Here is a 27,985-nt window from a genome sequence, read left to right as displayed (position 1 = left end):
ATTTCTTTTTGATCAAAAACTGGAACAACGGGTCCAATTGTTACTGGTACAGTTACTGCCTCCATGCTTTTAGTTAACTGCTGTATTAATTCTTCTTTTGATCGAAGATATTCTGAAATATTTTGAGTATCCTCAAGTCTTTCTGTTCTTATTACATTTCTTGGGATCTCATTTCTCTGAACTGGAGTTTCAGCATCATTTCTACTTTCTCCAGATGTACTAGAATTAGTTCTTGTTTCTACTCTCAGGAAATTTTGCATTATTCTGATTTAATCTAAATGGAGATTCACCACTAATTTCTCTAGGAGGAGCACTTGGAGAAGTTCCTTGAGGAATTCCCGGGGTAGACCATGAACAAACTGGTTGATAAGGTGGCGGTTGTTTTGATTTCGTAATGTAAATCTCTTCTAAAACTGGATCCTCTAATTCACTATCTTTACCAATATTATTTTTCTTTGCAGAACTCTTTTGACCAGATTCTTCACTAAATCTTGCTGGGTATAAACCATTACACATGTCTGCCTGTCTCCAACGACGCATTCTATCTTCATGAGTTTCTCTATTAATATTCATTCTAGTACCTCTTGTTACACCTCTGTTTTCCCGTCCTAAATCAAACATCTCATCCTCCCATTCAGCTAAAGCCTCAAATTGTGTAGGTCTGGGTTTCGGTATGAGAGACATAATTTTTTCTCTCAAGTTTTTCAACACCTTCATATTAAATTACCCATCTTCTGGCCATGCCAATACACCATCATCTTTGGTATATTCCATCTAATTCTCCATCCATAGGCAAGTATGATAACCAAATTCACCTTCCATATAGGCTGCAGGTGTGTTATACTTATGAAGTAATTTTCTACCTCACGTCTCAATTTTCTTGTCACTTTTAAAAATATTTTTTTAATTTCTGAAACCATGTAGGCTTCTTTTCATCATACATGTAGTAATAACTCATGTTTTAAAACAAATCCGCTTGCTTCAAAAAGATCGTAAATATTTTCTTATTGTTCCACTACTCTAGTCAATCCGTGCGCGAAACTCACCAACAAGCCAATCAGGTTAAGCCACGTCACTATTCTGTTCGGCCAATAGAATTACCGTATTTCAGAATGAGCCAATCAGGTACAAGCCTGTAAAGTCACATGAGCCAATCAGTGCGCGAATACTGTGACGTATGCTAGCCAATCACAGCGCAAACCTAGTGACGTATGCTGCCGCTGCAGCTTCACTGTCTCCGTTCCACTCCTTGAACTAACCCCTCCTTTACAAAATATTTTCACAGCGCCATATTTTACAAATCTTTCAATGAAATTCAGTTAGTAACTTCACATAAACAAACCATTTGTCTGTTTCGCTAAAATAAAGAGATAGCTTTTACAATCATTTAAGTATCCTTTCGCGTGAAATAGACGACGCTATTTTCACAAAATATTTTCTAGCATATGCAATCATTTATACATGAAATTTTTGGTAGGACTTTAACCCGCCAATAAAAATCCTCACTTGCCAGTAAGAAACAACGCTTCCTTACCCTTCACTCAAGCTTAGATAAATTCTACTACTCTTTTCACAGTAAGTTTTAAAACAGGACAGTTGTCCCTATACTCGAAAGCTACAATTTCATAGACAATTCTCACTATAAATTCAACTACCTATCACACCTAAGGTCCCTAAACTTGTGCTGTACGTCCACAACACTAGTGATATATGACAATACCACTATTTTGAAACAGAACAAATGCACTGTGTAACCTCACTTGTCACACTACTCTTGCCGGCACACTAGGAATTTTCTCACTGCTGGAAAAGACCTTTCGACTACATATAACAACTGAACAAACTTAACATGTTTTAGACATGTATCCTATGTATCTACATGTAGCATGTCAGTTACCATAGTAACCGTAACTCTGCTACCAGATAATTGATCCAGCGCTCCTAATGAAAAACTGTCTCACAAACGCTACTCATCTCCACAAAACTCACTGTTAATTATAAATCACTTTCTAGGCCCATAAACTAAAGAGAAAATTTTTGAGCGACTAAATCATGTGACCTAATTAAAACACTCTGTTCGTAAACTATTTACAAAACTATATACAACTGCAGTATAATATATTTAACCATGGTTTTTAAATCTTACAACATTAATTAAGTCACATAGGCGAATGGATCTAATAAGTAACCATGGGCTGAAAATTCATTCCGCTCTCGGAATTTGCGGATTTTCCGCGATTTCGTGATCCGCGAATCTCGTGCAATCGCGGTAAAATCAGCGAATCAGCGGGGACAGATTTTCAGCCAAGCACTTACAGGGTTTCAGCAGCAGGTGCAAAAGTTTAAGCTAATTTTTGTAACCTTTTACAAAAGGGTTACAAAGAAATTAACTTCAACTTGGGCACCTGCTGCTGTAAGCCTGTAAGTGCTTCCTGGCGCCTCGTTGCCTACTTGCAACTATTCTCTGACCCTGCTCTGACCCTTGAAGCAGGGTCAGAGAATAGTTATAAGTAGGCAATGAGGCGCCTGTCATGAAAATTAAACCTCAACAGGAAACACTGACAGATATAAAAACAAGCATTTGCAATGCAATAGATCTCGCATTAGGAAAGTTTGAGCTATTGGTCTTGTAAATGACAATTTTTTTTATTTATGTGTTGGTTTTGAAAATAGCTAAATTAATAGCTTTGTCATTTACAATGCCAATAGTTATAACTTTCGCAAATGTGACACCTATAGCATTTGTAATGCAACATGTTTTGTATTTACATGACCCGCACGGAGCTCTCTGATTAAATCTAACGTAACGAACATTGGATTAACTTCCCACGATGCCTTAAATGTGTCTAGCACCGCATGAGTGCTCTCTGTAGCGATCGGTGCAGCTCGACTATTGACGTTGCCTTAATTAATCATTGACCACATGGAGGGCTTCTAACCCAGTGGTTCTCCTAGGACATTTGGGACCGAGTTCTAGCTTATGTTCAGTCTATCTCAGGTTACCTGCCCCAATCCCCTGGTCCTGATGAAGACCCCGCAGCAAGGATAACATTTCCTGCATTGATAAGAGGGTCCAAACGTCGACTGTTGTTCTATTTGTGGCAACCTCACGCCAATATTGTGTAGATAAATTGTACCTTGTGAAGTATGCCTTTCTAAATAATGGTCGCCATTTTTATTATGGACGTTGCTGTTATATAAATTACAGCCAAAGGTGTTTTCAAATGTTTGATTTTACTGTCACATAATCCTACCACTCCCTTATCCTCACTTTTATCACTTCCTTCCTCCCTCCCGGGGCACTGTATGACCTTGAATACAGCTGACTGTTTGCTATGTGTATTCATTATACTTAATCCCTCAGTGAATAAAACTCTGTGGATCTAATGATTGTTTTCTGATTAATTCATTGAATTGTGTAAATTGTTCCTTGTCCACACTGGGACCCCTTCCTCCTAGTAATTACTGAACGCAGGTCCCAGTGACTATATTTGGGTAACCCACTCATATATAACCTGTCATGAAAATTAAACCTCAACAGGAAACACTGACAGATATAAAAACAAGCATTTTCAATGCAATAGATCTCGCATTAGGAAAGTTTGAGCTATTGGTCTTGTAAATTACAATTTTTTTTATTTATGTGTTGGTTTTGAAAATAGCTAAATTAATAGCTTTGTCATTTACAATGCCAATAGTTATTACTTTTGCAAATGTGACACCTATAGCATTTGTAATGCAACATGTTTTGTATTTACATGACTTAGATGTATTGATATTACAAATTACAATGGCTTTTAATTTTTTTAAATAATTAATACTTAAATAAACGTGATTTTAATTTATAATGGCAATAGCTTAAACTTTTGTAAATAACTTTTGTGAAGATTATGTTCAGTGTATTTTATTGTGATGAAAATCCAAGAACAGAAGTGAAATATTAACATCTTTTTGTGACATTTGTAATGACGCTTGCAACATTGAGAGAACATATTTGAACCAGTTGTTGTTGAATGGTTGCGCAGATTGATGCTGGGGTGGCCCTGAGTGGTGCTTTGGAGGTGCTGAGTGGTGCTGTGGTGATGCTGAGTGGTGCTGTGGTGGTGCTGAGTGATACTGGGATGGTGCTGAGTGATGCTGGGGTGGTGCTGAGTGGTGCTGTGGTGGTGCTGAGTGATGCTGTGGTGGTGCTGAGTGATGCTGTGGTGGTGCTGAGTGGTGCTGTGGTGGTGCTGAGTGATAATGTGGTGGTGCTGAGTGATGCTGTGGTGGTGCTCAGTGATGCTGTGGTGGTGCTGATTGGTGCTGTGGTGGTGCTGATTGGGGCTGTGGTGGTGCTGAGTGATGCTGTGGTGGTGCTGAGTGGTGCTGTGGTTGTGCTGAGTGATAATGTGGTGGCGCTGAGTGATGCTGTGGTGGCGCTGAGTGATGCTGTGGTGGCGCTGAGTGGTGCTGTGGTGGTGCTGAGTGATGCTGTGGTGGTGCTGAGTGGTGCTGTGGTGGTGCTGAGTGGTGATGTGGTGGTGCTGAGTGATACTGTGGTGGTGCTGAGTGATGTTGTGGTGGTGCTGAGTGATAATGTGGTGGTGCTGAGTGATAATGTGGTGGTGCTGAGTGATGCTGGGGTAGTGCTGAGTGATGATGTGGTGATGCAGAGGGCAGAAAGGTACAAAAAGCAGTCTAACAAAGGGCAGAAGGGCAGAAAAAAAGGGTAAAACGAGTCTAACAGAGGGCAGAAGGGCACAAAAATCCAGTTTAACGGAGGACAGAAGGGCAGTAAAACAAGGGAAAAACGAGTCTAACAGAGGGCAGAAGGGCACAAAAAACGAGTCTAACAGAGGTCAGAAGGGCAGAAAAACAAGGGAAAAACTAGTCTAACAGAGGGCAGAAGGGCACAAAAAACGAGTCTAACAGGGGGCAGAATGAATCCCGCCCTGCTTGTTTGTCCACGAAGATGCCACCTTTTTGTGCAATACCTCTACTCAACTGGAGCACTTTCTACTGTCTAATCAGTAAGTGCTCCCTCGTTGGCTAAATGTATAGGGGCAGATTTACAATAACTGGCGCATCCCCAGGGATGCGCCAGTTATTGTGTGCTGCAGCTCTGCCACCCATGGTGCGCCGCATTTACAATGCGGCGCACCATGTGGCAAAAATGGCACAGATGCATCACACATCTCTGCCGTAAAAGCAGCGCATTGCTGGAGCTGTGTCGCAAGCGCGACGTAGCTCCAGCAATGCTCTCGGGGGCCCTATCTCCCCAATGCTGCGTCAAGCCTTGCGCCTACTTCAAGCAGGCGCAGGGTTTTGACGCAGCATTGGCCTAAAAGTGACTGTGTGAAATCTTGTAGATTTCACTCAGCCACTTTAGGAGGCGTTCCTGCGCAGAAACGCCCTCCCCTGCGCCGGAACGCCTCCTGATGAGGCAGAGCTTTACAACGTGACGCATCTCTCAGATGCATCACGTTGTTAATACCCAGCACCATGGCGCATCTTTTGAGGTGACGCAACTGAGGCGCAAAAGAGGTGCAAGCGGCTTGTAAATCTGCCCCATAGTGCTGTTACTACATTGTAGCTGCGTAAAGGGCCAGAAGATGTTACAGGCACACATGGTCACTGGAGACACATCTTCTGGCCCTTTACGCAGCTACAGTGTAGTAAAAGCACTATACATTTACCCAATGAGGTAGCACTTACTGGATTAGCCAGTAGAAAGTACTCCGGGCAAATCGCAAAATAATTCGCGGAAAAATTTGTTTTTTTGCTGATTTTTTGTGTGATTTCGCGGGGAAATCCGCGAATTCGCGGAACGCAAATTCGCAAATTTCGTCCATGCTTGCTAATAATGATAACTACACCATGAATAAACAAGACCAGCTTGTCGTTTCAAAATCTATTTTATTAACTTTATTATATTCAGAAAAAGAGCATTTTTATTCTGAAATCATTATTTAATTAGCAATTTGAAAGCATCATTCAAGGATAAGGCTTATTAGTCTGACATTTTAAAGTAGATCATTTAGCATGAATTAAAGCAAAATAAAGTTTCCATTCCCTAAATTCTATTTCCCTGTCTAAAACTCTCTTCACCTAATAAAATGATAAAGACTGCTATCCTTACATGCGCCAAGAGTCGGTCAGCACGTCATTCAGGAATCGGGAAGCAAGAGCCCCCTCCTGCCTGTAGGGCCAGTTTTTATACCTCTCTTACTAGCTAATCTTCTCAAAAAGTACACTTTTCCTTGCCATCAGGGTTCCCATTGGATGACAGATGTCAGACAATCCTCATGTCATACTTTCATTACCAAGTCAGGGGGACATCATAAGCCCTTTTTGTTCTTAGATTCCATTCTTCTAACTTCCTCAGAAAAGAAACATTTCACCGAACATAAAAACTTTTACTTCCTAATCTTGGCAGGCAATTCAGGCTTTTTGTCCTTGGTGCTTTTCTCCAAGAACACGTACAACTCAACCAAAAACATTTCCATTTATTATTCCATTGTTTGGCAAAAAAGCTAGTTTTTCTGCATGTGAGTGAAGGCTAAACTCTGGTCAAGTTTCACATTTTCCAGCACTGCCAGTCAGCCATTTTCTTAGGCCCACTCGAGAACTAGTATTTAAACAAACACAAGACAGTAATTAATTAATGAATTGAAACCCATTCTGTTACCCTCCCCTTTACTAAATATTAACCCATTAATTAAATTACCTAATAAGGCACATATAAGCAGCGTGTATAAAAACCTTCTTCTTTTAGGCCACCAGGATTTTCCACGAGCTTTTGCCACAGAAATGACACGACAAAACATATGCACAGAAATATAGCACATGCTATTAATAAAACAGCCGCATTTAATACTGACAATAACGATACACAAGGTTAGTTTATTATTTTTCACAAACTTGCAAATGCAACATGAAAGCACATTAGTCCCGCGTGTAATGTGTGCAAATTTAATCTAGATTGATTCATTATTTCAACACATGCTATTAATACGGTTACATTATGGAAGTTTAACTTTGCGAGTTTTGAACAACATCTCGCTCCATCACTCCAAATGTTTCCAACTTTGCATGTGTGTTGTGCTGTCCAGCACATAAACAAATGTGGAACATTTTCAAGGTATATCTACCAATAGCATTTTGTACTTGAATTGTACCTTTCCTTACTTGGGCTAGCATAATATTTAATTTCTGAGGCAAAACAGAAGGTACAGTGCCAAATCAAAGGTATTCAGTAGGAGTCAGGCCCTTGGAAGCAGATGAGGGCATATTCCCAGGCTCAGGGCGTTTTTAGGGTCCAGCGCTCATGCTACATCAAAGCTGCTGTAATTAATAATGACATTAGCTAACATGGCCAACAGGACTCTATGGTTCTAGGTACTGCTGTGTTTTGTCTTTCTCTACAGGGCACTTTTTATAGCCTGAATAAGAATCCCATTCTATGAAGTGACCCTCTTCAGTTTGTTTTCTATGCCTTTTACAAGCAGCCTGTAATTCCTGATGGAACCGATAAATTCTTATCCTCCTTTAATACTGAGACCCAGAATCACTTATATGGAGTAGCGATAATAAAAGATGAATATTATAGGCCCATTTCATGAGATCACTTGTACTGATGGTTTAAGAATTTTAAATTGAACAAAGTTTGTTGCGGAAGGGACTCAGGGAGGTGTTACAGCAGCCAGTAGTGGACTGTAATTTTAGCAGGCAGTGGATGACCACACAAGCCCACAATCACACTAGCTGGCTCACACTCATGCATTCACAAGTACACATACACCCATGCATTTACAGCACACACAAATACACATACATTCATACATATACACATATTAACATGCACCAAATATTTAAGAAAATTACATTTTGCTGACCTTGTTAGGGGTCAGCCAATGAGAGGAGATGCCAACCTCGTACTAGCCACAGAGTGGGATGGGGTCAGTGAGACTGCTTGCCAAACCCACACTTTGACAAGCACCACTGATAGACACTCACCCCTGGGCACCTGAAAACTGAAGCATCTAGGTCTGAGGCAGTGACACTCCCTCATGAGGGAGAACCACCAAATGCTTTACGGGTTTGAAAATGTCATGCCCACTGGGCTGTAACATCATCATCCTAGCAAACTTTAGCTCAAGTACCCAGGCGCCTGTGCATTTAGCACAAGTACAGCATCTGGCTGCCTGACCTGAACATGAAGAGCGTTTGCCAGGCTGATCATTTCTCAGCCTGACTGACACTCATTATGTTTGGTAAAACTGGATGGGCCAAGCCTCTCCGCCTTTTAGGATGGGCTATTGCTGGTTAAAGGACAAAAAATTGCCAAAAATTACATTTGAGGCTCTTCAGAAGTAAGAACCCACATCTCTTTAGTCATTTCTCTTCATGACAACTAATTCAGGCTTATGCAGGTCTACAAAAGCCCAAAATGCATTAAGTGGAGCATTGCACTTTGCTGTTTCTGAACACCATGTTTGCCTTAATTACCCCTTCATTAGACTTCTCTTTTGTTGAGACCTGCAGCTGAGCGAGAAGTATGGTCCGGTGTACACCCTGCACTTGGGCCTCCGTCGAGTGGTGATACTCTGGGGGTATGATGCAGTGAAGGAAGCCCTGGTGGACCAGGGAGATGACTTCAGCGGGAGGGGGGCTGTGCCAGCCTTTCAGACTTTGATCAAAGACTATGGTGAGTCCATTTGTATATGAGTGCGCTTTAAAGAAATAGCAATCTGTGCGGTCATCTCAATGACAATTGCATTGTTTCATTACACTCATACAATCAGGTAAGAGGTCATATATTGCATGCGACTATGTGCGAACAGTGCCTGCACAAGTGGATATATTGTCCACATCAAAGGTATGTGTTTACATTGCTATGCTAGTTTGACATTATCGTGGGATAAATCTTAATGTTCGGGGTGCGTAAATGTTTGTAAGTGTGGTTACCAAAGCAGTTGTATTCATTAGAATAATTATGTCATTTTGTATATTACTATTATTATTGAACATTTTGTAATTACCATTATTATTACTCGCACTACTATTAATAATCAAAATATAAATATAAAACAGTTCTCCAATGATCAAGTCATTAGTAATGGACAAGGCCAGTTGTAGCTCTGAGAAATAGTAAAAAGAGGGAAGCTGTTGCTGCAGAACATTTACCACAAAACATGTTGGTGGCTGCTTTCCCCTGCATGAGAAGGCAGCCATCAGATAGAGCAAAGCATTCTGCTCAAATGACAGGTGAAGCCCACTTGTAGAACACACACATCAAGTCGAATGTATTTGACAGTGGGCAAAACTCACTGCCTGGATTGGGAAACAGCCTTTACAATCTGGCCATTACCATGCAATACCATTACCATGCATCCATTTCAACACATATGTCGTTACCACATGTTTTATCATGGAAAATTGTACAACACATATGTCTTTACCACGCATGCCTTAGCAAAGAAAATAGGTATTTCGCAGGTAGGGATAAACCCTTGATATATATATATATATATATATATATATATATATATATATATATATATATATATATATATATATATATATATATATTTCCATTGCTGGTTCCTTTTGCCACTCAAACAGCGCTCGAAAACGGCGGGTGCGGCGCCCTGCAGCTGAACCACGCTGCTAATCCATTTATCACAGCTCCCTCACCTAGCAAACAATTGGGTCGCACTCCACGGGTTGTATTTTGCAATTTTTTTTATTTTTTCATTACATTCCACAGGCAGTTGTTACGATCTACGCGTTTCGGTATTTCAAATACCTTGCTCACGATCAACCGTTCACTTGACTCCCCCTCTAAGATATACTTGCATTACATTGTATACATTACATCACTTCCTGTTGGGGGTTTGTCAGTGCCTCTAAGCTTTATGGGACATGTAGTTTTTTACTAAGGTGTTCACCTTACTCCATATTTGCCCAATATTATGCATAATTCACATCACATTGATTATGATTTGAGATATTTGGACACACTAACGATGAGAGGATCCCTCTAGTGGGACTGGTTAGATAGATTTTTCATTTCATTTTTGATTTGATAACTAGTTTACCTCCGTTAGTACGTAAGCAGTTACACTATTTACTACTGATATTTTCCCTCCAGTGGGATGACATTACATATTTAATTTGATAGTCTTAATTCAAAAACAGTGACTTAGGTATCTTGAATTGCTAAAGATTAAGCTCTTCTTACTCCTTAATGGGACTACATTCTTGTCACAGATGTATCACCATATTAATTTTTTCTAATTCGTAACATAGCCTTAAAGTCCCGCTTATGAAATTCAAACATTAGTGACATTTCCAATCTCATCATTATACATTTTGCGTGTCATCCCCAGTCATGATACTATGAGTGTATATTGGGCAACCAAACAATTTATCAAAGCGAAACTCTCACAAATGTGTGTATAACTCTTCAGACTGGTTCAGCCCATAGGGCGTTAAGGTTCGTAGGTTTAGGATATGGCGGGATTCCTTTTGTCTCAAGAGCCTCTCTCTGTCTCCCCCTCTTTCTTTCTTAGGGACACTTTCCAGACCAAAGAATTTTAATTGGCTCCAGTCACTTCGATGATACAGTTCCATGTGTTTAGCTATTGCATTAGCCTTGTCCTTATGAATAGTCGCACGAACGTGCTTGAGAATGCGTTTTTTCAGTTTGCACACTGTGCTGCCCACATACCTCATGGGGCATGGACACTCGACGACATAAACAACATGTGTTGTTTTACAAGTGATCAGTTCCTTTATCTCCCAGTTTTTTTTGTTTGACATCTGTACTTGTTTAATCGGTTTGGCAATCTGACACACCTTGCAGGCATAGCATTTCACAAACCCCGTTGTTTTTAGCCACTCATCCTTTTTTGTTTTCTTAAAGTGGCTATGAATAAGATGATCTTTGAGGTTCTTAGCTCTTCTATAGGTGATCGTTGGATGTGTTCCCACAATGTCTTTCACTGTTTCATCCAATTGAAGAATTTTCCAATTGCGTTTAAGAATGTTTGCGATTCTTTTGCTTTCATTTGAATAGTTCATTATCATGCGTATTGGCTCTGATTCCTCTGTTGGTTTTTTGGATTTTCTTTGAAGACATTCCTCTCTGCTTTTTTGGTCTGTTCTTTCCCAGCATTTTTTCACTATGCCATTGTTATATTTGCGTTTTTTGAATCTCTCCGAGGTTGCAGTGCTGTGTTTTTCCCACTCATCCTTTTCGCTGCAAATCCTTCGGATCCTCAAAAATTCCCCGTACGGGATACTACTGATCAGGGATTGCTGGTGGAAGCTGGTTGCTTCTAGTGTCGAATTGGTGGCAGTACATTTACGATGCAATGTTGTATGTATTTGGTGTTCTCGTATGTAGATCTCTGTGTCCAGAAATACAATCCTCTCATTGCTTATTTCAAAACTGAACTTGAGGTTTGGTATGCTGTTATTCATGATGTCGAAGTATTTCTGGAATTCTTCTTTGCTGCCATCCCAAATGATGAGTAAATCATCTATATATCGAGTCCAGCTTATTACTTTGTTCAATGATGTTTCGTTGCTGTTACTCCAAGCGATTTCCTTCTCTCACCATCCCATCGCTAAACAGGCATAGCTGGGACTGAAGGAAAATCCCATCGCCGTCCCGCTGTTTTGGGAGTATAATTCCTCCCCGAACATGAAGATGTTTCTCGTCAAGCAGATCTGGATCATTTCCAAGATCATTTGATTGTGGTTGGCAAATTCCATTTTCCTTTCCTTTAGGAAGTGGTTGCAGGCTGTCAGACCCATGTCATTCCCTATGTTGGTATAAAGGGAAATGACGTCCATGGATACCAGGTAGTATGTGTCTTGCCATGGGGTATTCTCAAGTTTCCTGAGTAGATCACTTGTATCTTGTATATATGAATCCAGGCATAATACAAACGGGTTTAAGAAATGATCGATGTAGTTGGCAATAGGTTCCAGGAGTGAGCCTTTAGCAGACAGGATTGGGCGTCCCGGGGGCATTTTTGGATGTTTGTGGAGTTTAGGGAGGAAATATATAGTTGCTGTTACTGGATGCGCAACTGTTAGGTATTTCCTTTCCTCTTCATCAATTAAGCCCTTTTCTGTCCATTCTGACAATCTCGCATCCACCATTTCTTTTATTTCCATGGTGGGGTTTTTTTTCAATTTGTCATAATACTTTGTGTTTCTTAATTGGCGATGCGCTTCCGTGATATATGCCGTTTTCTCCAGTATCACAACGTTTCCGCCTTTATCGGCCATTTTTATTTCAATTTGATTGTTTGTAGCGAGCTCCACGAGTGCCTTCCTCTCCAATTCAGTTAGGTTGTCTTTGTATTTTGTGTTTTTCAGTTTGTATAAGTCTTGAGTTACTGCCTCCTGGAAAAGATCAATTTTGTTTCCAGGGGCTAATTGAGGATAAAACTTTGATTTAGGTTTCATCCCGCTCAGTCCCGCACCTGTTTGTTTACAAGCTTCTTCCAAGGGGATATCATGATTCACATCATCATTCAAGTTTATCAGGGTCAGCAGGGCCTCCGAATCTTTTACTGACAAGGCTGTGCCCCTTTCCTGTGTGGGGATTTTGTTTTTTTTCTCTCCAGTTTTCTGTTTTTCAGCGAAATATTTGGCTAGCTTTATCTTCCTGATGTAGAGGTAAAAATCTATCCGGACTTGGGCTAAGTCCATTTTTCTCATTGGGCAGAAGTTAATTCCCTTTTTCAGGAGTTGTTCTTCTGTCGTTGATATTTCCCTTTTGGATAGATTGACCACCTGTAGTTCGTCCTCTATAGGTTCATCTTCCTGCGCATACTGCGCGTCTCTGTCCCCACTTTTGTTCCTTCGTTGCTTTTTGCTCCTTTTTCCTCTCCTTTTTGGTCTTTTGGGGGCCATCTGCGTCCTCTCCCTCTCCCTCTTTGCTGTTGGCGAGGGGGTAGATTCTGCTCCCACTGTTTTTGGTGCAGTACCAATCGCATGTCCCCTAAAAAAGGCTGCTGTCCCATAGCGGCCGATGTTCCAGGCTCTCCTTCATTGTTTTCCGATACCAAGGAAGATGCACTGCTTGATAGACTTATAGAGCTGGTGCTCAATACTTGCTGTCTCATTTGATCAAACTTTTTTGAAAATGAGAAGATTCGTCCTTCTGCGTAGTCAGTTGCATCCCTGATAAATTTTTGATGCTTGCGTTCTCTCACAGTATCCTCATGTTTTTCAATTTGTAGTTCTAGTTCTTCCTTGAACTTAGTCATATCAGCATTTAGCTTGAGTGTTGCAAGCTCTTTCTCCATTTCATGTAGTTGTTCTTTTACTTTTTGTAGGCTTATTTCGATATGCTTGACTAGAATTGCTACTAGTCCTAGGGATGACTGTAAGATGAACTCTCCCCATTCTTGTAGTAGTTCATTAGAACTGTCTTGGTGGCTGGGCATGAGCATAATCCTCAATCCTCTGGGTACCCGTTTTACATCCAGGTATTCCTTTAAGGTGATCAACTCCCAAGACTTGTTTATTTCTTTTCTGCTCAATTTCTCCCAGTTTTTCAATTTCGATTTAGTATCCGTTTTAGCTTGCACATTGGCCCCGCCAATTTCCTTTTCCACTGAGCCTTTTTCAAACATTTGTCGTAGTAAATCATTGCGCTTCGCTTCTCTTTTCTCCATGTTACTGCCTGTGTAGTTTAACAATTCTGTATCGTGTCCTGATTGTTATTATTGCTAACCCGTGTACTCCCTTAGAAACAAGCACTGTCTGATTAGCTTTGGCCGCTTATTTCTGCATTGAAAGTCTATTGCGGCATTTAACCTTGCACGTTGTTTACGCGGGAGTCCGTAAAGCTGACTTTGCCGATCTTATTCAGCAAAAAATAGCTGGCTGACATTAAGCTTCACACACACGCTTACCTCGGACTTCTGTTCACGAGCGGAGTGTGGCTAACTTCTCTGTTTTTCTCGTTTCTCGTCAGCGGTCGCTGTTCATGGCATTTTAGATATTTTCCATTGCTGGTTCCTTTTGCCACTCAAACAGCGCTCGAAACGGGTGCGGCGCCCTGCAGCTGAACCACGCTGCTAATCCATTTATCACAGCTCCCTCACGAAGGAAACAATTGGGTCGCACTCCACGGGTTGTATTTTGCAATTTTTTTTATTTTTTCATTACATTCCACAGGCAGTTGTTACGATCTACGCGTTTCGGTATTTCATACATATATATATATATATATATAAAACCTACTGGCAGTCACCAGTAGGTAGTTATAGTTAGGATTATTTTATATAGGGAATTCGCAACATTCTATTGGGAATAACTTTGGGGCCGGTTGAGGAATCTTCCTGAAATTTTCCTCAAATTTGCCTCGCTCCTTCCCTGAAAGTTTGGGGGGGATTCCTCAAGCGGGGGCCGAGATAAAAGGGGGGTCCCAAAACGTGTTTTCCCCATGTTAATTTCCATAGAGAGGTTGAACTCACTTTTAGCCCGAACGGCAGAATGGATTTCCACCAAACTTGGCAAAATTGTAGGGACTGGTAGCCCGATGTGCCTTTGCTATGTCTCAAGATATGTGCTCCAGTGGATTTTGAGTAATTTAGGTTCAAAAAACATATATATATCTATGAGCGCGCCCCGGTACGCGCACCCGGGCGCGTACCAGCGTGCTACGCGAGTTCGCGCGCGGAAAGCTGATTGGCTCTCGGGTGTCTGTCAACATTCCAAACAGTCCGGAGCGGCCGCCATCTTGTGTCTCAGTAGGATCGGAACACAAGAGGTGGCAAAAACAAAGGGGGAAATGAGCAAAAGGGGGCAGGTTAGACCCCCCCTGACCCCCTAGGTTTGATGTGGGGGCCATAAAAGGGCCCTGCGGGGCAACACATTTATTTTTTTCTGAATTGCGCGGGGGTATTGCCCGGTACGCGCACCAGGGAACGAACCGGGGAGCATACCATGGGGAAAAAAGAATGACAGAGTTTTTAAAAAATGTAGCCTTTTTTTATAAATTGGAGGTAGTTCTAAAAAGAACAGTTTTTTTTCTTTTTGTTATTTTATATTTTTTTAGTTTTTTTGAATTTGGGGAGAAACAAAAAACAGGGAATTGTAAATGGCTCAACTGGAGCAACAAAAATCAGGAAAAAAATTAAGGTTTTTTTCTGCAGATATGGTTATCTCCTGCACGGTTAATTAGGTTTATACTTTTTTCGTCTTATGTAATTGTAGTCCCACAATAGATAAAAACAATTTTAAAACATCCAAACTTGGTTTGGATGTTTGGGACCATCTCCCTTGCCTCTGGACCCGATGGAGTGGGTTCTTTGCTTGTTGAGGTTCTTGCAGAAGATTGGGGAAGGTTTCTGGACAGTTCTCTCACCTCTGCCGCAGAATAGTTGTTAGGATGCTTGCGTTGCAAGTGGCGAATCATGGTGTAATTACCAAAAGAATATTGATTTTTCAGAAAGACACACATTCACTGGATGGTGTCATCAGTGATGTCATGAGTGATGTCACTGACCATGTCATGAATGATGTAATATGTAACATCATCAGCAGTGCATTAAACGCGCGCAAGTTATAGTGAGTCCAACTAACTATAACGTGGGAATTTCAATGGTTTTATGGCAGTAAAATTTCCAGCTAACTATAACTGGTGTGAAACCTATGTTTTTTTCAGTGAACTTAATAGGTTTTTAAATGCTAATTCCTAACTATAACGGATGTGAAACCTATGTTTTTTTCAGTGAATATATATATATATATATATATATATATATATATATATATATATATATATATATATATATATATATATATATATATATATATCCATCCTACTGGCGGTCGCCAGTAGGTAGTTATAGTTAGGACCTAGTTTCCATAGAAAATCCACAACATTCTATTTGGAATAAATTTGGCGCTGGTGGACGAATCTTCGTGAATTTCTCCAAGAAAATGGCCTGCTCAGTTCCGCTCCTTCCCTGAAAGGTTGGGGGTGATTCATCAAGTGGGGCAGATAAAAAAGGGGGTCCCAAAACATGTTTTCCCCATGCAATTTTTCATAGGGACTTTTAGCCAGGGCTACAGCCCGAACGGCTGAACGGAATTACACGAAATTTGGCAGAGAGGTAGGGTTCTGTTCGCAGAATGTGCTTTGTGTTAAATGGTGTAAATCCGTTCAGTAGTTTCTGAGAAAATTGTAAGTAAAATCATAGCGATATCTAGAGACATAGTTCAGCACGAGTACTGAAATCTGTTCAATTACGAGCACGAGCTGCATGCTGATTGGCTGTGAACTGTCTGTTAACACTCGAAACCAGGAAGTGTTTGTGGCGGCGCACGCGTATGGAAATACGTGCAATTACGAGCAGGAGCTGCATGCTGATTGGCTGTTAATACGCCAAACCAGGAAGTGTTGGCAGCCATGTTGTTTGTCGGGAGAGCAGAGTCAGAAGAAAACAGTAAAACAAAGTTGACAAATAAGGAAACGGGGCAGGGTAGAAACATTCTGAGCCTATAGTCTTGGTCAGGGTGTGGTACATGGATCTTTAGGCTAAATTTTTAATTTTTTTAAAATAAAAAATGGCGGGGTACTCGTGCAGTAGTTGTACGCGGTGGAAAAGTTGAAAAAAGTAGAAGTCCGTTTTATACATTAGGTCCCAGGGGGGAAATTACTGGGCAATTTTTCTGCATAATGGGAGCTTGTATTTTGAAGTATGCGGGGGGGGTTACGGTCGTACTCCTCGCAGCCTCGGTGGGCGGCACCCCTCGGGTCTTTTAAAAAAAAAATTATTTTTTGAGGTCTCTCTCTCTCTCTCCCCATACATGTCGCGGGGAACGCCACATTTCTGGGGCAGTGATATATGTAAAATGACCTTCCCGCTCCGGGTACCTTCATTGTGTGGAGTTTTTTATTAATGTTGGGAGGGTGGGTTTGATAATACGTCCTTGTAAATTCCCATAGAAGCCTATGCTCTGGAGTTAACATGGGCTTCTATGGGAAACAACAAGGCCGTAATATCAAGCTCATTATCGCCAGTTTATCAGCAGTTTCCTGTCAATAAAACGGCGATAATTATAATACCGGTCCTTGATAATATGCACCTAAGTTTACTGCTACAAAAAAAAGCAATGGGCCATATTATCAACAAAAGGCGATAAATTATCGCCGCTTTTATTGGCAGGAAACTGCTGATAAAGCTGTGATAATGGGCTTGATAAAATGCCCTTGTGAATAACAATAGCAGCCCAGGTTAACATCAGAACTTGGGCTGCTATGGGAATTTACAAGGGCCTATGGTTTTTTAATAATGTTGGGAAGGTGGGCTTGATAATACCTTCTTGGTAATTGCCTTAGAAGCCTATGTTCTGGTGTTAACATGGGCTTCTATGGGAAATAACAAGGCCGTATTATCATGGTCATTATCGCCGTTTTATCGGCAGTTTCTTGCCAATTAAATGGTGATAATTGTAACACCGGTCCTTGATAATATGCACCTAAGTTTACTGGTAAAAAAAAGAGCAATGAGCCATATTATCAACAAAAGGCGATACATTATCGTCGCTTTTATCAGTAGGAAACTGGCAATAAAGCGGCGATAATGGGCTTGATAATATGCCCTTGTGAATAGCCATAGGAGCAGAGGTTAACACCAGAACCTGGGCTGCTATGGGAAGTTACAAGGGCCTATTATAAAGCACATTATCGCCGCTTTATCAGCAGTTTCCTGACGATAAAAGCGGCGATAATGTATCGCCTTTTGTTGATAATACGCTCCTTCATTTCTATGATAGTATGAAAAGCTTTCCCTTTTTTTTTAGTGTAGCAGTTGTACTGTCTTTGCATGCTCAGCGTTGTTTCGAAGCCCACGTTTTCTTTTTCTTCAAGTTTAACAAGCAAACCTTTCTTCATATCAGTTAGTAAATCTGTCTCTTTTTTTCCCGGTTCGTGTGTCATCCGCTGCTGTACTTTTGTACTGTATTATTAGTCATATTTTTAATATATTTATTTGAAAGGCAGTGCCGAGGAGCCAAACGTTGATTACATACTTCGTCCACCGCCATTTTAGTAGAACTCAGTAGTTTTCAATCCTAGTCTTGACTATAATACTATAGTATTTCAACTTTATTTTTATTGTGGGTCGTCATACCCCTACCCCACAAAATAAAAGAAGTGTGTAGTTTTTTTTTCTTAACTTTTTTTTAAACAATAAATATAAACAAAACTAAATTATAACTATATTAGAACTGGAAAAATAACTTAAACAATGTTATAAACAAATTATGAAATGCATTCCAAAAGGTGTCTGATTGTTAATCAACAAAAGAAAATAAAAAATTAGAGTTTAGAATTATGTAGATGTGAGTAAATGAGCCGAAGCATTACGGGGCATATTATCAAGATCGGCGATAATGGGCTTGATAATATGCTGTTGTGAAATCCCATAGCAGTGCATGTTCTGGTGTTAACCTGGGCTACTATGGGAATTTCCAAGGGCATATTATCAAGCTCATTATCACCGCTTTAGCGGCAGTTTCTTGCCGCTGAAATGGTGATAGTTTTATCGCCGTTCTTGAAACTATGCCCCTACAAGTTTTGGTAACTCTATGGTTTTACGTGTGCAGTGTGACTTGTACATTCCAGTTCTGTTATAGTGCGGTGTTCAAGTGGTGTATATATGGAAGTGCCTAGTGCGTTACTGATCCCCGTTATGGTGACTTATTTCTAATGCATTCCTGGAAAGGCTTTGTAGATCTAGGCCTTTGTGCTTACCGTTGTATAAACCTTGCGGGTAAACATTTTAGGCAGTTGGTGTCACAACTTATTCTGAACAATTCTTCTACGCGTCTACACGATGAAGACAGCAGTGTCTAAGTTTAAGAGATAAAGAGACATGATGTCACAGAGAGTGAGAGAGAGAAAGAGAGAGAAAACAACATTAAAACTGTGTCGCAGAGTCTGGAGTTGAGATTTTTTCCTTGCGCCACTTTACTCATGTTAAAAGTGACTCACAAGTGGCGTAATAAGGTTTTGGATCTGTTTGTCAGACTGTTGTAACCTATCTGTTGTCATTGCTCAAAGGTAATTATAGATCAAACCCATTATAGCCACTTTAGCGGCAGTTTGCTGCCGATAAAGTGGCGATAATTTGGTCGCCAAGGCTTGATAATATGGCCCTCTCTCGTTTCACAAATAAAGCTAACACTACAGTTTTACGAGAGTAGTGTACCTTGTACATTTTACTTGTTATAGTGCCCCATTCAAGTGGTGTCTATATGGAAGTACCTACTGCGTTACTGACGCCCGTTATGGTGACTTGTTTCTAATGCATTCCTGTGAATGCTTTGTAGATCTAGGCTGCTGTGCTTACCTTGTATAAAGTGTGCGGCCACCGGAGTTCACCACTCCACTTGAACTCTGCTTCTATACATCAAAGTATATTCAATAAGTTGCAGAGAATTCCATTGCTGTTGCTCGATAGGCTGTAGTTGCTTCTGAACGATGTTTGCTGAAGGAAACAAAAGGACATTTTGATTAGTCAACGTAAACGGAGTTGCGTAACTACTATCAAAAGTGAATTTTAATGTGAGTTCCTAATATTCCGTAGTTAAGACTGTTGCAGCTCCAGCAAACAAAGGAAGATCAATACGTTAATAGAGGCCTGGGAAGGCCTTGTGACGCAGAAAAAAAATACTATCATGGACGCACAATTAATAAGGCCTAAGCACATGGCGTAGTACAGAAATATGACACAGAAATGTATGCTCGCACAATTTTTAAGATTAGAGGTGTATAGGACCTCGTGACTTATAAAGACATATTTCAATTATGTAAGTACAATTTAAAACCATTGAGGGGTAGGAAATGAATGAATGAATGAATGAAAATTGCACTTGTATAGCGCTAAACTACCCGGAGGCCTCGTAGCGCTTGTGACTGAATTTGCTTAACGCAGGCTCAGGGCAGGTCAGCAGAATTTGACATACAAGTGTGTTTTCAAGGCTTTCCTGAAGGACAGGTGGTTACTGTTGCCTCGATTGGATAGAGGGAGGGTGTTCCAGAGTTTGGCCGCAGTATGGGAAAAAGAGCGGCCTCCCCATCGAGCTTTCCTGACCCTGGCAGAAGTGGCCAGCCGGAGGGTGCAGGAACGGAGGGAACGGGACGTAGGGAGTAGCCAAGGGATGCAGAATGGCGGGACCTGTGCGATGAAAGGCTTTGTGTAGGATACACATAGCCTTAAATTGTACTCTTGCCACTATAGGGAGCCAGTGAAGCTCCCTTAGGGCATTCCTCGCTGACTGCCAGCGAGGGAGGTTATAGAGTAGGCGGGCCGCACTATTGTGTGTGACTTGGAGCTTCTGGGTGGCAAAGGTCAGAGCTCCCATGTAGAGGGCATTCCCGTAATCCAGGCGGGAGAGTATGAGGGCCTGGACTAGGATCCTCCTTGCCTGGAATGGGAGCAGAGGGAGCACCTTCCGCAACATCCTCATAAGCCCAAAGCAGGTGGCGGCGGTCTTTGTGGCTTGGACTGAAAAGTCCAAAGCTTTATCGAACCAGATCCCGAGGCTTTTTATTTGGGACTTGGGGACGGGGGGCAGGCCCAAACATGGTGGCCAGATGGATGCAAGAACAGAGGGAGAAGGATTGCCCAATAGGATGACGTCGGTCTTCTCCCCGTTAAGTTTTAGGCAGGAAGATTGCATCCATCTGGCAACAGCCTCCAGACAGGGGCCTAAGGTGTGGGACGATCCCTCAGAGAGGTCTAGAGAGACCACCAGTTGGGTATCGTCCGCGTAGGTGACGATACACACACCGAAGGGATGGACTATCCTGTCTAGGGGTTCCATGTAGGCATTAAACAGGGTAGGGCTCAGGGAGGAGCCCTGAGGGACCCCACACCTGAGTGGGTGTTTAGGAGACACCGCCTCGCCCTCAAAGACCTGGAAGAAACGGTCAGCCAGGAAGGATGTCAGCCATTCCAGGGCCGCGCCCGACATGCCCATGTCCGCCAGTCGTTGTAATAGCGTGACATGGTTCACCGTGTCGAACGCGGCGCTGGAATGGCTGACATCCTTCCTGGCTGACCGAAAGCCATATGAAGGATAAAAAATAGTATTATGCATATACAATTTACAGTGGAGGCTGATATTGTGACGTCTTCTCTTACCTTTGTTTTTGTCGTCTTTTGTCGTGTCTTGAAAGGCTGTGGTTTCGCTGAGTCTGGGGTGTTTTCGACAGTCTGTGTGTCATCGCAGCAGAGGAAGGCAAAAGAGAGCGTGCTCACGTCAGTGCCTGCATTATATGGGAACCACGGGGGCTGACCAAACCAAGCCCAGGGCCGTCATTGGTAGCGTTTTCGCGGTCTGCAAGAATGATGGCCCTGGGGGACATCCCATTGGCTAATGTATTGGTTTCCTGGCTAAATGATAGCAAGCATGCTTGGTGGTGGCAGGTGTGTAGTGTGGACGCATGTGCAAGTGTGAGTGTGTGCACCAACAACAGAGAGATGGGGCGGTGTTATCATGTGCGCAGAGGCAGGCCCAGAATCGGATCTGCAATGAGTCAACACTTCCAATCATTCTCCTTAGCGCGCCCTGAGCTCTGATTTGTCACTGAGAGGGTGATAGCACCATAGTTTGTACTGCTTATCATACTCAGCGTGTACCCGCGCATACAGTATGAATATGCTTTTACGTTACGCGTTGCATTAAAGCTTCGGTGTGACGTCTTGTACGGCGTTCTGTATGCGAAAGGGGGCAATGTGTCTACTTGGTTTAAAACATGTATGTATCTAATGTAAATATGAAGGGCAGACATTTGGGATAACTATGATTTTTTTTAATACTTGTAATAATCATATATTACTTTTAAAAAGAATTACACATATCGCGGTAGAACAACATGCGTACTCGTATTGAAAGAGTTGCGGAAGCGCATCATAAGCGTACGCAAAGCCATGTGACTTAAAAAATAGAGATTTGATTGGTTCATAACTTTTCCTATTGCTATTGTTGAAAGTTCTGTCCCATTATAAATATTCGACTTTGACTTTCTAAGAAGAAGCATTTGTTCTGAGAATCTTCTCAAATAGAAGGAAGATCACAATAATAAGATTAATGGAGTCATATTCCAGCAGTTCTTCAGAGGAAGAGGAAAGAAGCTCTAATTTGGAAGTTTTTCAATTTTCCAGAAGGTCAAAAAAAGGTTAATGCTCCAAATGTAACTTGTAAAATTTGCGAAACAATTCTTTCAAGGGGTGAGTCCACACCCACATATTGATTCTGACTTTGCTAAAGTTAAAATTCTATGCATTTATTGCGATAAACTTTTTTGTTATGGGGAACAGTCTATAGACGTGATGAAACGCAGGATCATTGCTGTCCTCGACATTAGTTGTTCTTTTATTCATTCTTTTGTTCCACTTGGAATTTGTTGAGAAAAGACAAAAAAATAAAAAAATTAAAAAACAGTTCTTTTTAGAACTACCTTCACTGGTCAAAGAAAGAACTATATTTGTATGTTAGTGTGTAAATGTTTGTTAGAATGAATGTGTAGTTCATAAATGAATGAATGAATATGTTACTAGTGTATGGAGAATGTGAAAGTGCAGAACTATAAGGAACTGCTACAGCACAAATCTATAAGGTGTTTATCTATAATATACTGTAGTATGTCCGAAGCACTTGAATGTATCATATGTACATAAATATGTTACAAGTCTATGTTTCAATTAGCGCTGCTGGTGAAAGTGCCTGGGTGAATTTGTATGTCTTAGGGGTGGATTTACAATCCCCTTGTGCCTCTTTCACACAGCTGTTGTGTCACTTTTGTGACACAGCAGTGGTGCAAAAGATGTGCCATGGTGTGTGGTATTAACAATTTGATGCATCTGGAGGGTGCATTACATTGTAAAGCGCTGCCCCAGAAGAGTGTTTCTTGTGCAGAAGGGGGTGCAGCAAGGCCTCCTAAAAGTGCCTGAGTGAAATGTATAACATTTTATTCAGTGACTTTTGAACTTATGCTGCGTCAAAACCTTTCACGTGTTTGAAGCAGGTGTAAGGATTGATACAGCATTGTGAGCATAGGGCCCCAAGAGAATTGCTGGAGCTGTGTTATACTTGCAACCAATGTCAAGCAATTATTCATCTAAAAATGACTTTGCAAATTAGTTTTGTTATTATTTTATAATAAGAATATGAAATATGATCTTAAAAAATAAAATAAATATAAATATTTATATTAAAAATATAAGAAACTAGTATAAAAAGAAAGACATATTAATTATTACATTTATAAATTATCATTTACAAAACCTATGAAATTCACTGAAAAAACCATAGGTTTCACACACGTTATAGTTAGGAATTAGCATTTAAAAAACCATGCAAATTCATTAAAAAAAACATAGGTTTCACACGTTATAGTTAGCTGACAAACATGTTATAGTTAGCTGACAAACTTCCCACCAGTCTCCGCCTGGAGCCATCTGAAACCAAATTCCGCCGTCAACTGAAAACACACCTGTTCTCCTTGTAAGTCTACATTAGTGTTTCTGGCCATGTACTGACCTCTCCTCTGGCGAGCTCCTTCTCTCTTTAGCGCGGGGACACGCCGGAATGGCGTAACCATAGCGCTTTATAAATGTCTTTATTATTATTATTGAACATTTCTCTCATACAAAACCTTTTAAATTCCTCCATTATAGTTAGCTCAGCTAACTATAACTTGCGCGCCCGCAATGCACTGCTGATGATGTCACATATTACATCACTCATGACATGGTCAGTGACATCACTCATGACATCATTGATGACATCTCAAATGACATCCCTGATGACATCATTGAAAATAAGAGAAGGGGTTAGGCTAGAAACATTCTGACCATCTAGGCTTGCTCAGGGGGTTGTACATAGATGTTTAGGCTCTATTTATTTATTTTTAAATTAAAAATCGCAGAGTACGCGTACGGAAATACCTAGAATTACGAGCAGGAGCTGCATGCTGATTGGTTGTGAACTGTCTGAACTCTCGATACCAGGAAGTGTTGGTAGCCATCTTATTCGTAGCTAGAAGCGAGTCACAAGAAAACAGTAAACAAAGTTGAGAAATAAGGAAAGGAGGCAGGGTATAACTATCCTGACCCTGTAGGCTTCGTCAGGTGTTAGGTTTAGAATTTGTAGGCTATTTTTAAATTTTTTATTTTGAATAGAAAAATTGTGGAGTATGCGTATTTACGTGCACAAGCTGTATGCTAATTGGTTTTCGATACTCTAAACCAGGAAGTGTTGGCAGCCATGTTGTTGGTTGCCAGAACCGAGTCAAAAAAAAAAGGCAAGAAATAAGGAAAGGGGGCATGGTACAAACATCCTGATCTTGTATGTTTGGTTAGGGGGTTGTTCATGGATTTTTAAGCTCTAGATCTTTTTTTATTTTGAATAGAAAAATTGTGCAGTAATTGTATTTACGTGCATGCTGATTGGTTGTCGACTGTCTGTCAAATGTGAGAGATTTATGAAAGGGGGCATGGTAGAAATATTGTGTTCCTGTAGGGTTCGTCAGGGGGTAGTGTATGGTTTTTTAAGGTCTATATATTTTTTTTACAATGGAAAAATTGTGGCGTGCGCGGACGTACAATCACGAGTTGCATGTTGATTGGCTGTCAACGCTTCATGTTGTTGAGGAGGCGTACGTGCCCCGGGGTCCACCACCTTCCTGGAGCAGTAATCTTTGAAGTAGGGTGGTCGTGAGGGTGTGGATCACCTAGCCCGGGGGTTACCACTTTTTTGGGCTTTTTAATGTTGGGAGGGGGTACCGGTGATTCCGTCCTGGAGCTCTTGATTGTTCTGGGGAGCCCTGCAGTGTCCCGGGGTGTGTACCCCCGGGACACTGCTGTTTGGTATGGTAGGGCGGTAGCGTCGCTGCTCTCACTTCAGCACAACAAACCAGTTTCCTATTTGAAAGGGAGAGCAAGTTAAGGTGCTGTGTCTTTCAAGTAGGAATTAGACTGCTTTTCGTTAGAGAGCAGCATATAAACTGTTCAACTGTTAGTTGTATTTTGTTTTATTTACAGTATGTTTCTACGTCTCTTCAGAATGAGTTCCACAGGGTAGCGTCTGTGGCAGTGTTGGTTTTTGTTTGCCTCCCTTCATCCTAATTGATAACGTAATGGGGGCACTACTGTAGTGTCTGTTTTAACTTTGCAACACAGTAGGAAGAATAAATAAAGCACTTGACACAATGTAGAGTGACACTATTTATTATATTTAATTTTCCAATGTTTTGAAAATAGAATATACTCATGTACAAATTATTGTTTTATTTCAAAAATAAATATTTAATATAATTTTCATGAATCACCACATGAGCTGATATTATAGTATAGATAAAAAGAAGTGTTTATGTACAAGGAGCTTCAACAGAAGAAATTCAGCATGGAAAATCAACTACATAATTTGAACACATTTTCGAAATTAGTAACAGTGTCATAGAAGAGCTGAACATACTTTATAAGTAGCGAGAATGAGGAGCAAGATATAAATGCTGGAGATATTAGCTGTGATTTCCTAGATTAACGGTTAGATGTTTATTTTTTGGAAGAATTACATGACATCGAGTATGATCATATGAGTTTTGAAATTGATAATGAGGTATATGGAATAAATGATGAAATTATTTTAGGTCTATTAAGTTATGAGATGTTATAAGAATACATTTATTAAAATGGCTGGAAGTGTGGGAAATACCCAAAGCCTTTAGCCAGGGAAGTAGTTACAACAAAAAGGCTCAATGAAGGGCCTTGACGTTCAATCAGAATGTGATATTGAAGAATAATTGATAATACCAGTCAAGAAAGGTAGAAAGTGTGCAATTGAAACACTGCGTTCGGTTGAGGTAGTTCATACTAATTAGAAGATAATGTCAAAAAAGTAATGTTGAGCATAGTGATGCTCCTGATCCATGCATTTTATTAGGTCGATAGACTGTTCCCTGTAAGACAAAAGTTCATCACAATAAATGCATAGAATGTTAATTTCATGGAAATGAGGATTAATTTGTGGGTGTGGATTTGTTGCTGAATGTGCTGCTTCAGCAATCGCTGTGCTTGGTGCAGCAGTAGGTGGGTTCTCTTTGTAAATGAAAAGGAGGACAATTTTCTGTCTTAGGCTCTATACGAATAATAGCCTGAAATGGTTGGACACATTTAATAAGAATAGACTCATAGGTATTTAAATTCATCAGTTCAGAAGGAATTATTACGAAGTCTTCATTATTATGCACAGCACTTGGAGGCATTTTGTTCTTATCCAATTTGGAATAAAAATATTTAGAAATATGCTGATTAGAATGCAATTCAAAACAATTCTGTGAGTAATAAGTTGCAAAATGTTTCTTCATTATTATTTTCCTTTTTAAATATACATCAACAGTACTGGTTTGAATTTTTAAATGAGTTTGTTGAAAAAAAATGGAAGAAAAATTTGGTGTGTTGGTGTTAGTGAAATCACCTATAACTTTGTAATATTTTGCTCACAATTATGTATAGTACAACATTGTATATTCTGTTCCACATTTTCTTCTATTAATATTTCAGTTTCTGCACAGTTTTTCTGAGGCTCAAAGTAACAAAGCTGATTTTTTTCAGAGAGATTTGTTACATCTGATACAGATGCATGGAAAAGACTACTGTTCAATTTTTTTTAACATTAGTGCTGGAATGTTTGCGTAATACGATGTTCTGATTAATTTTCTGATTTGAGTATGATTAACTGGTAACATTCTGAATTGGTGAAAAACAATTTGGTATACTTTTTTAGAAAGACAAGGCAGGGAATGACTTTGCAAACCAGTATTTCCTCTCACTCTGCAAGAGTCTAGTGCGTGCCACATCTTAATCTTTTGTTTAACACTTTTGTTATTATAGTTTGGTAAAAACGTACAGCATAAATACTACTACAATTGGAAGTGTTCACTGAAGTTTTAGAATGTGTCCCTAAAAGTTCCTCAGGTAACACTTCTTTTGCATTTGTAGGAACAATTTTGTGTTTCACAATAGAACAACCATTTCTAACTTCATACGTACGAATACTAGTGTCATCTGTATGCAAATAATTACTCTGAAGATAACTAGTCATTAAAAAAAGGCTTAGAACTTGATTTATCGTTCCATTCTGCTAGGAACAATGTCTGAAACATTTGTTAGTTTCTCTTTTCCATTTACTTTTGGCTTTCATTAAAGGGATCTATGAATGCAATTTTCTCACAGTTAACAGAATTTGTAGACACAATACAATTGTCTGTCTTAAATAAGGCAAAGCTACATTCAATGTTGTCCGTAGTGAAGATGGAAAGGTGAATTGAAGTTGTTAATCCTCTTCTTCGTAGTGTAGGTCGAACGCAGTAGTTGACAGAGAAATGGAGGAATGCTATGTCTCTTTTTTAATACAAAATCTGAAGACATACAGTAGAAACATCTATAATTTTAAGAAATGAAGGCTAAACTTCATAATGTACAAACTGTAATGAAATGTGATGACATTGTGAAATTGTCTGTTTTAAATACATCAAGATTGTATTGAATGTTTTCTGTACTACTGGTGGTATTGGTATCTAGTTGTGAACTCTAGTGAGTGCAGAATTTATTGAAGGCTTTTCTTGGTAGACATAAGAGAAATTTACATGCAAAAGTGAATTGAAGTTGTCAACCCTGCTGCCTGCAGTGTTGATTGAAGGCAGTTTTTGAGACAAAGATTGAAGAATTGTATTTAGTTACAGATAACAGATTCTGAGGACATAGAATTGTATTTGTGATAAGGAAAACAGTGTTTAATGTAATGCGATCATTCATGTAGAAGGAAAAGCTCAATTGAAGTTGTCAACCTTGCTGTCTGCAGTGTGGTTTGAAGGCACTTGTTGAGACAAAGATTTAAGAATGCTATTTAGTTACAGATAACAGAATCTGAGGACATAGAATTCTATTTGTGA

At 40.2% G+C, this 27,985-nt stretch overlaps 1 protein-coding gene across 1 annotated transcript in view; it reads left to right on the top strand.

The window, feature by feature from the left end:
* LOC147712641 (cytochrome P450 2G1-like) overlaps window positions 1-27,985 on the top strand; it is a 566,383-nt gene that overhangs the window by 48,837 nt on the left and 489,561 nt on the right. Inside the window, exon 2 of the mRNA XM_086923336.1 lies at window positions 8,527-8,689. Within this exon, the coding sequence (XP_086779462.1) occupies window positions 8,527-8,689 (163 nt within the window). The remainder of the gene's footprint in view (window positions 1-8,526; window positions 8,690-27,985) is intronic.

Source organism: Lissotriton vulgaris, chromosome 5 (genome assembly GCF_964263255.1).
Source record: "Lissotriton vulgaris chromosome 5, aLisVul1.2, whole genome shotgun sequence".
Taxonomy (NCBI): Eukaryota; Metazoa; Chordata; class Amphibia; order Caudata; family Salamandridae; genus Lissotriton; species Lissotriton vulgaris.
The sequence above is the reverse complement of the archived record's forward strand: the minus strand, read 5'-3'. Positions and strand labels throughout refer to the sequence as shown.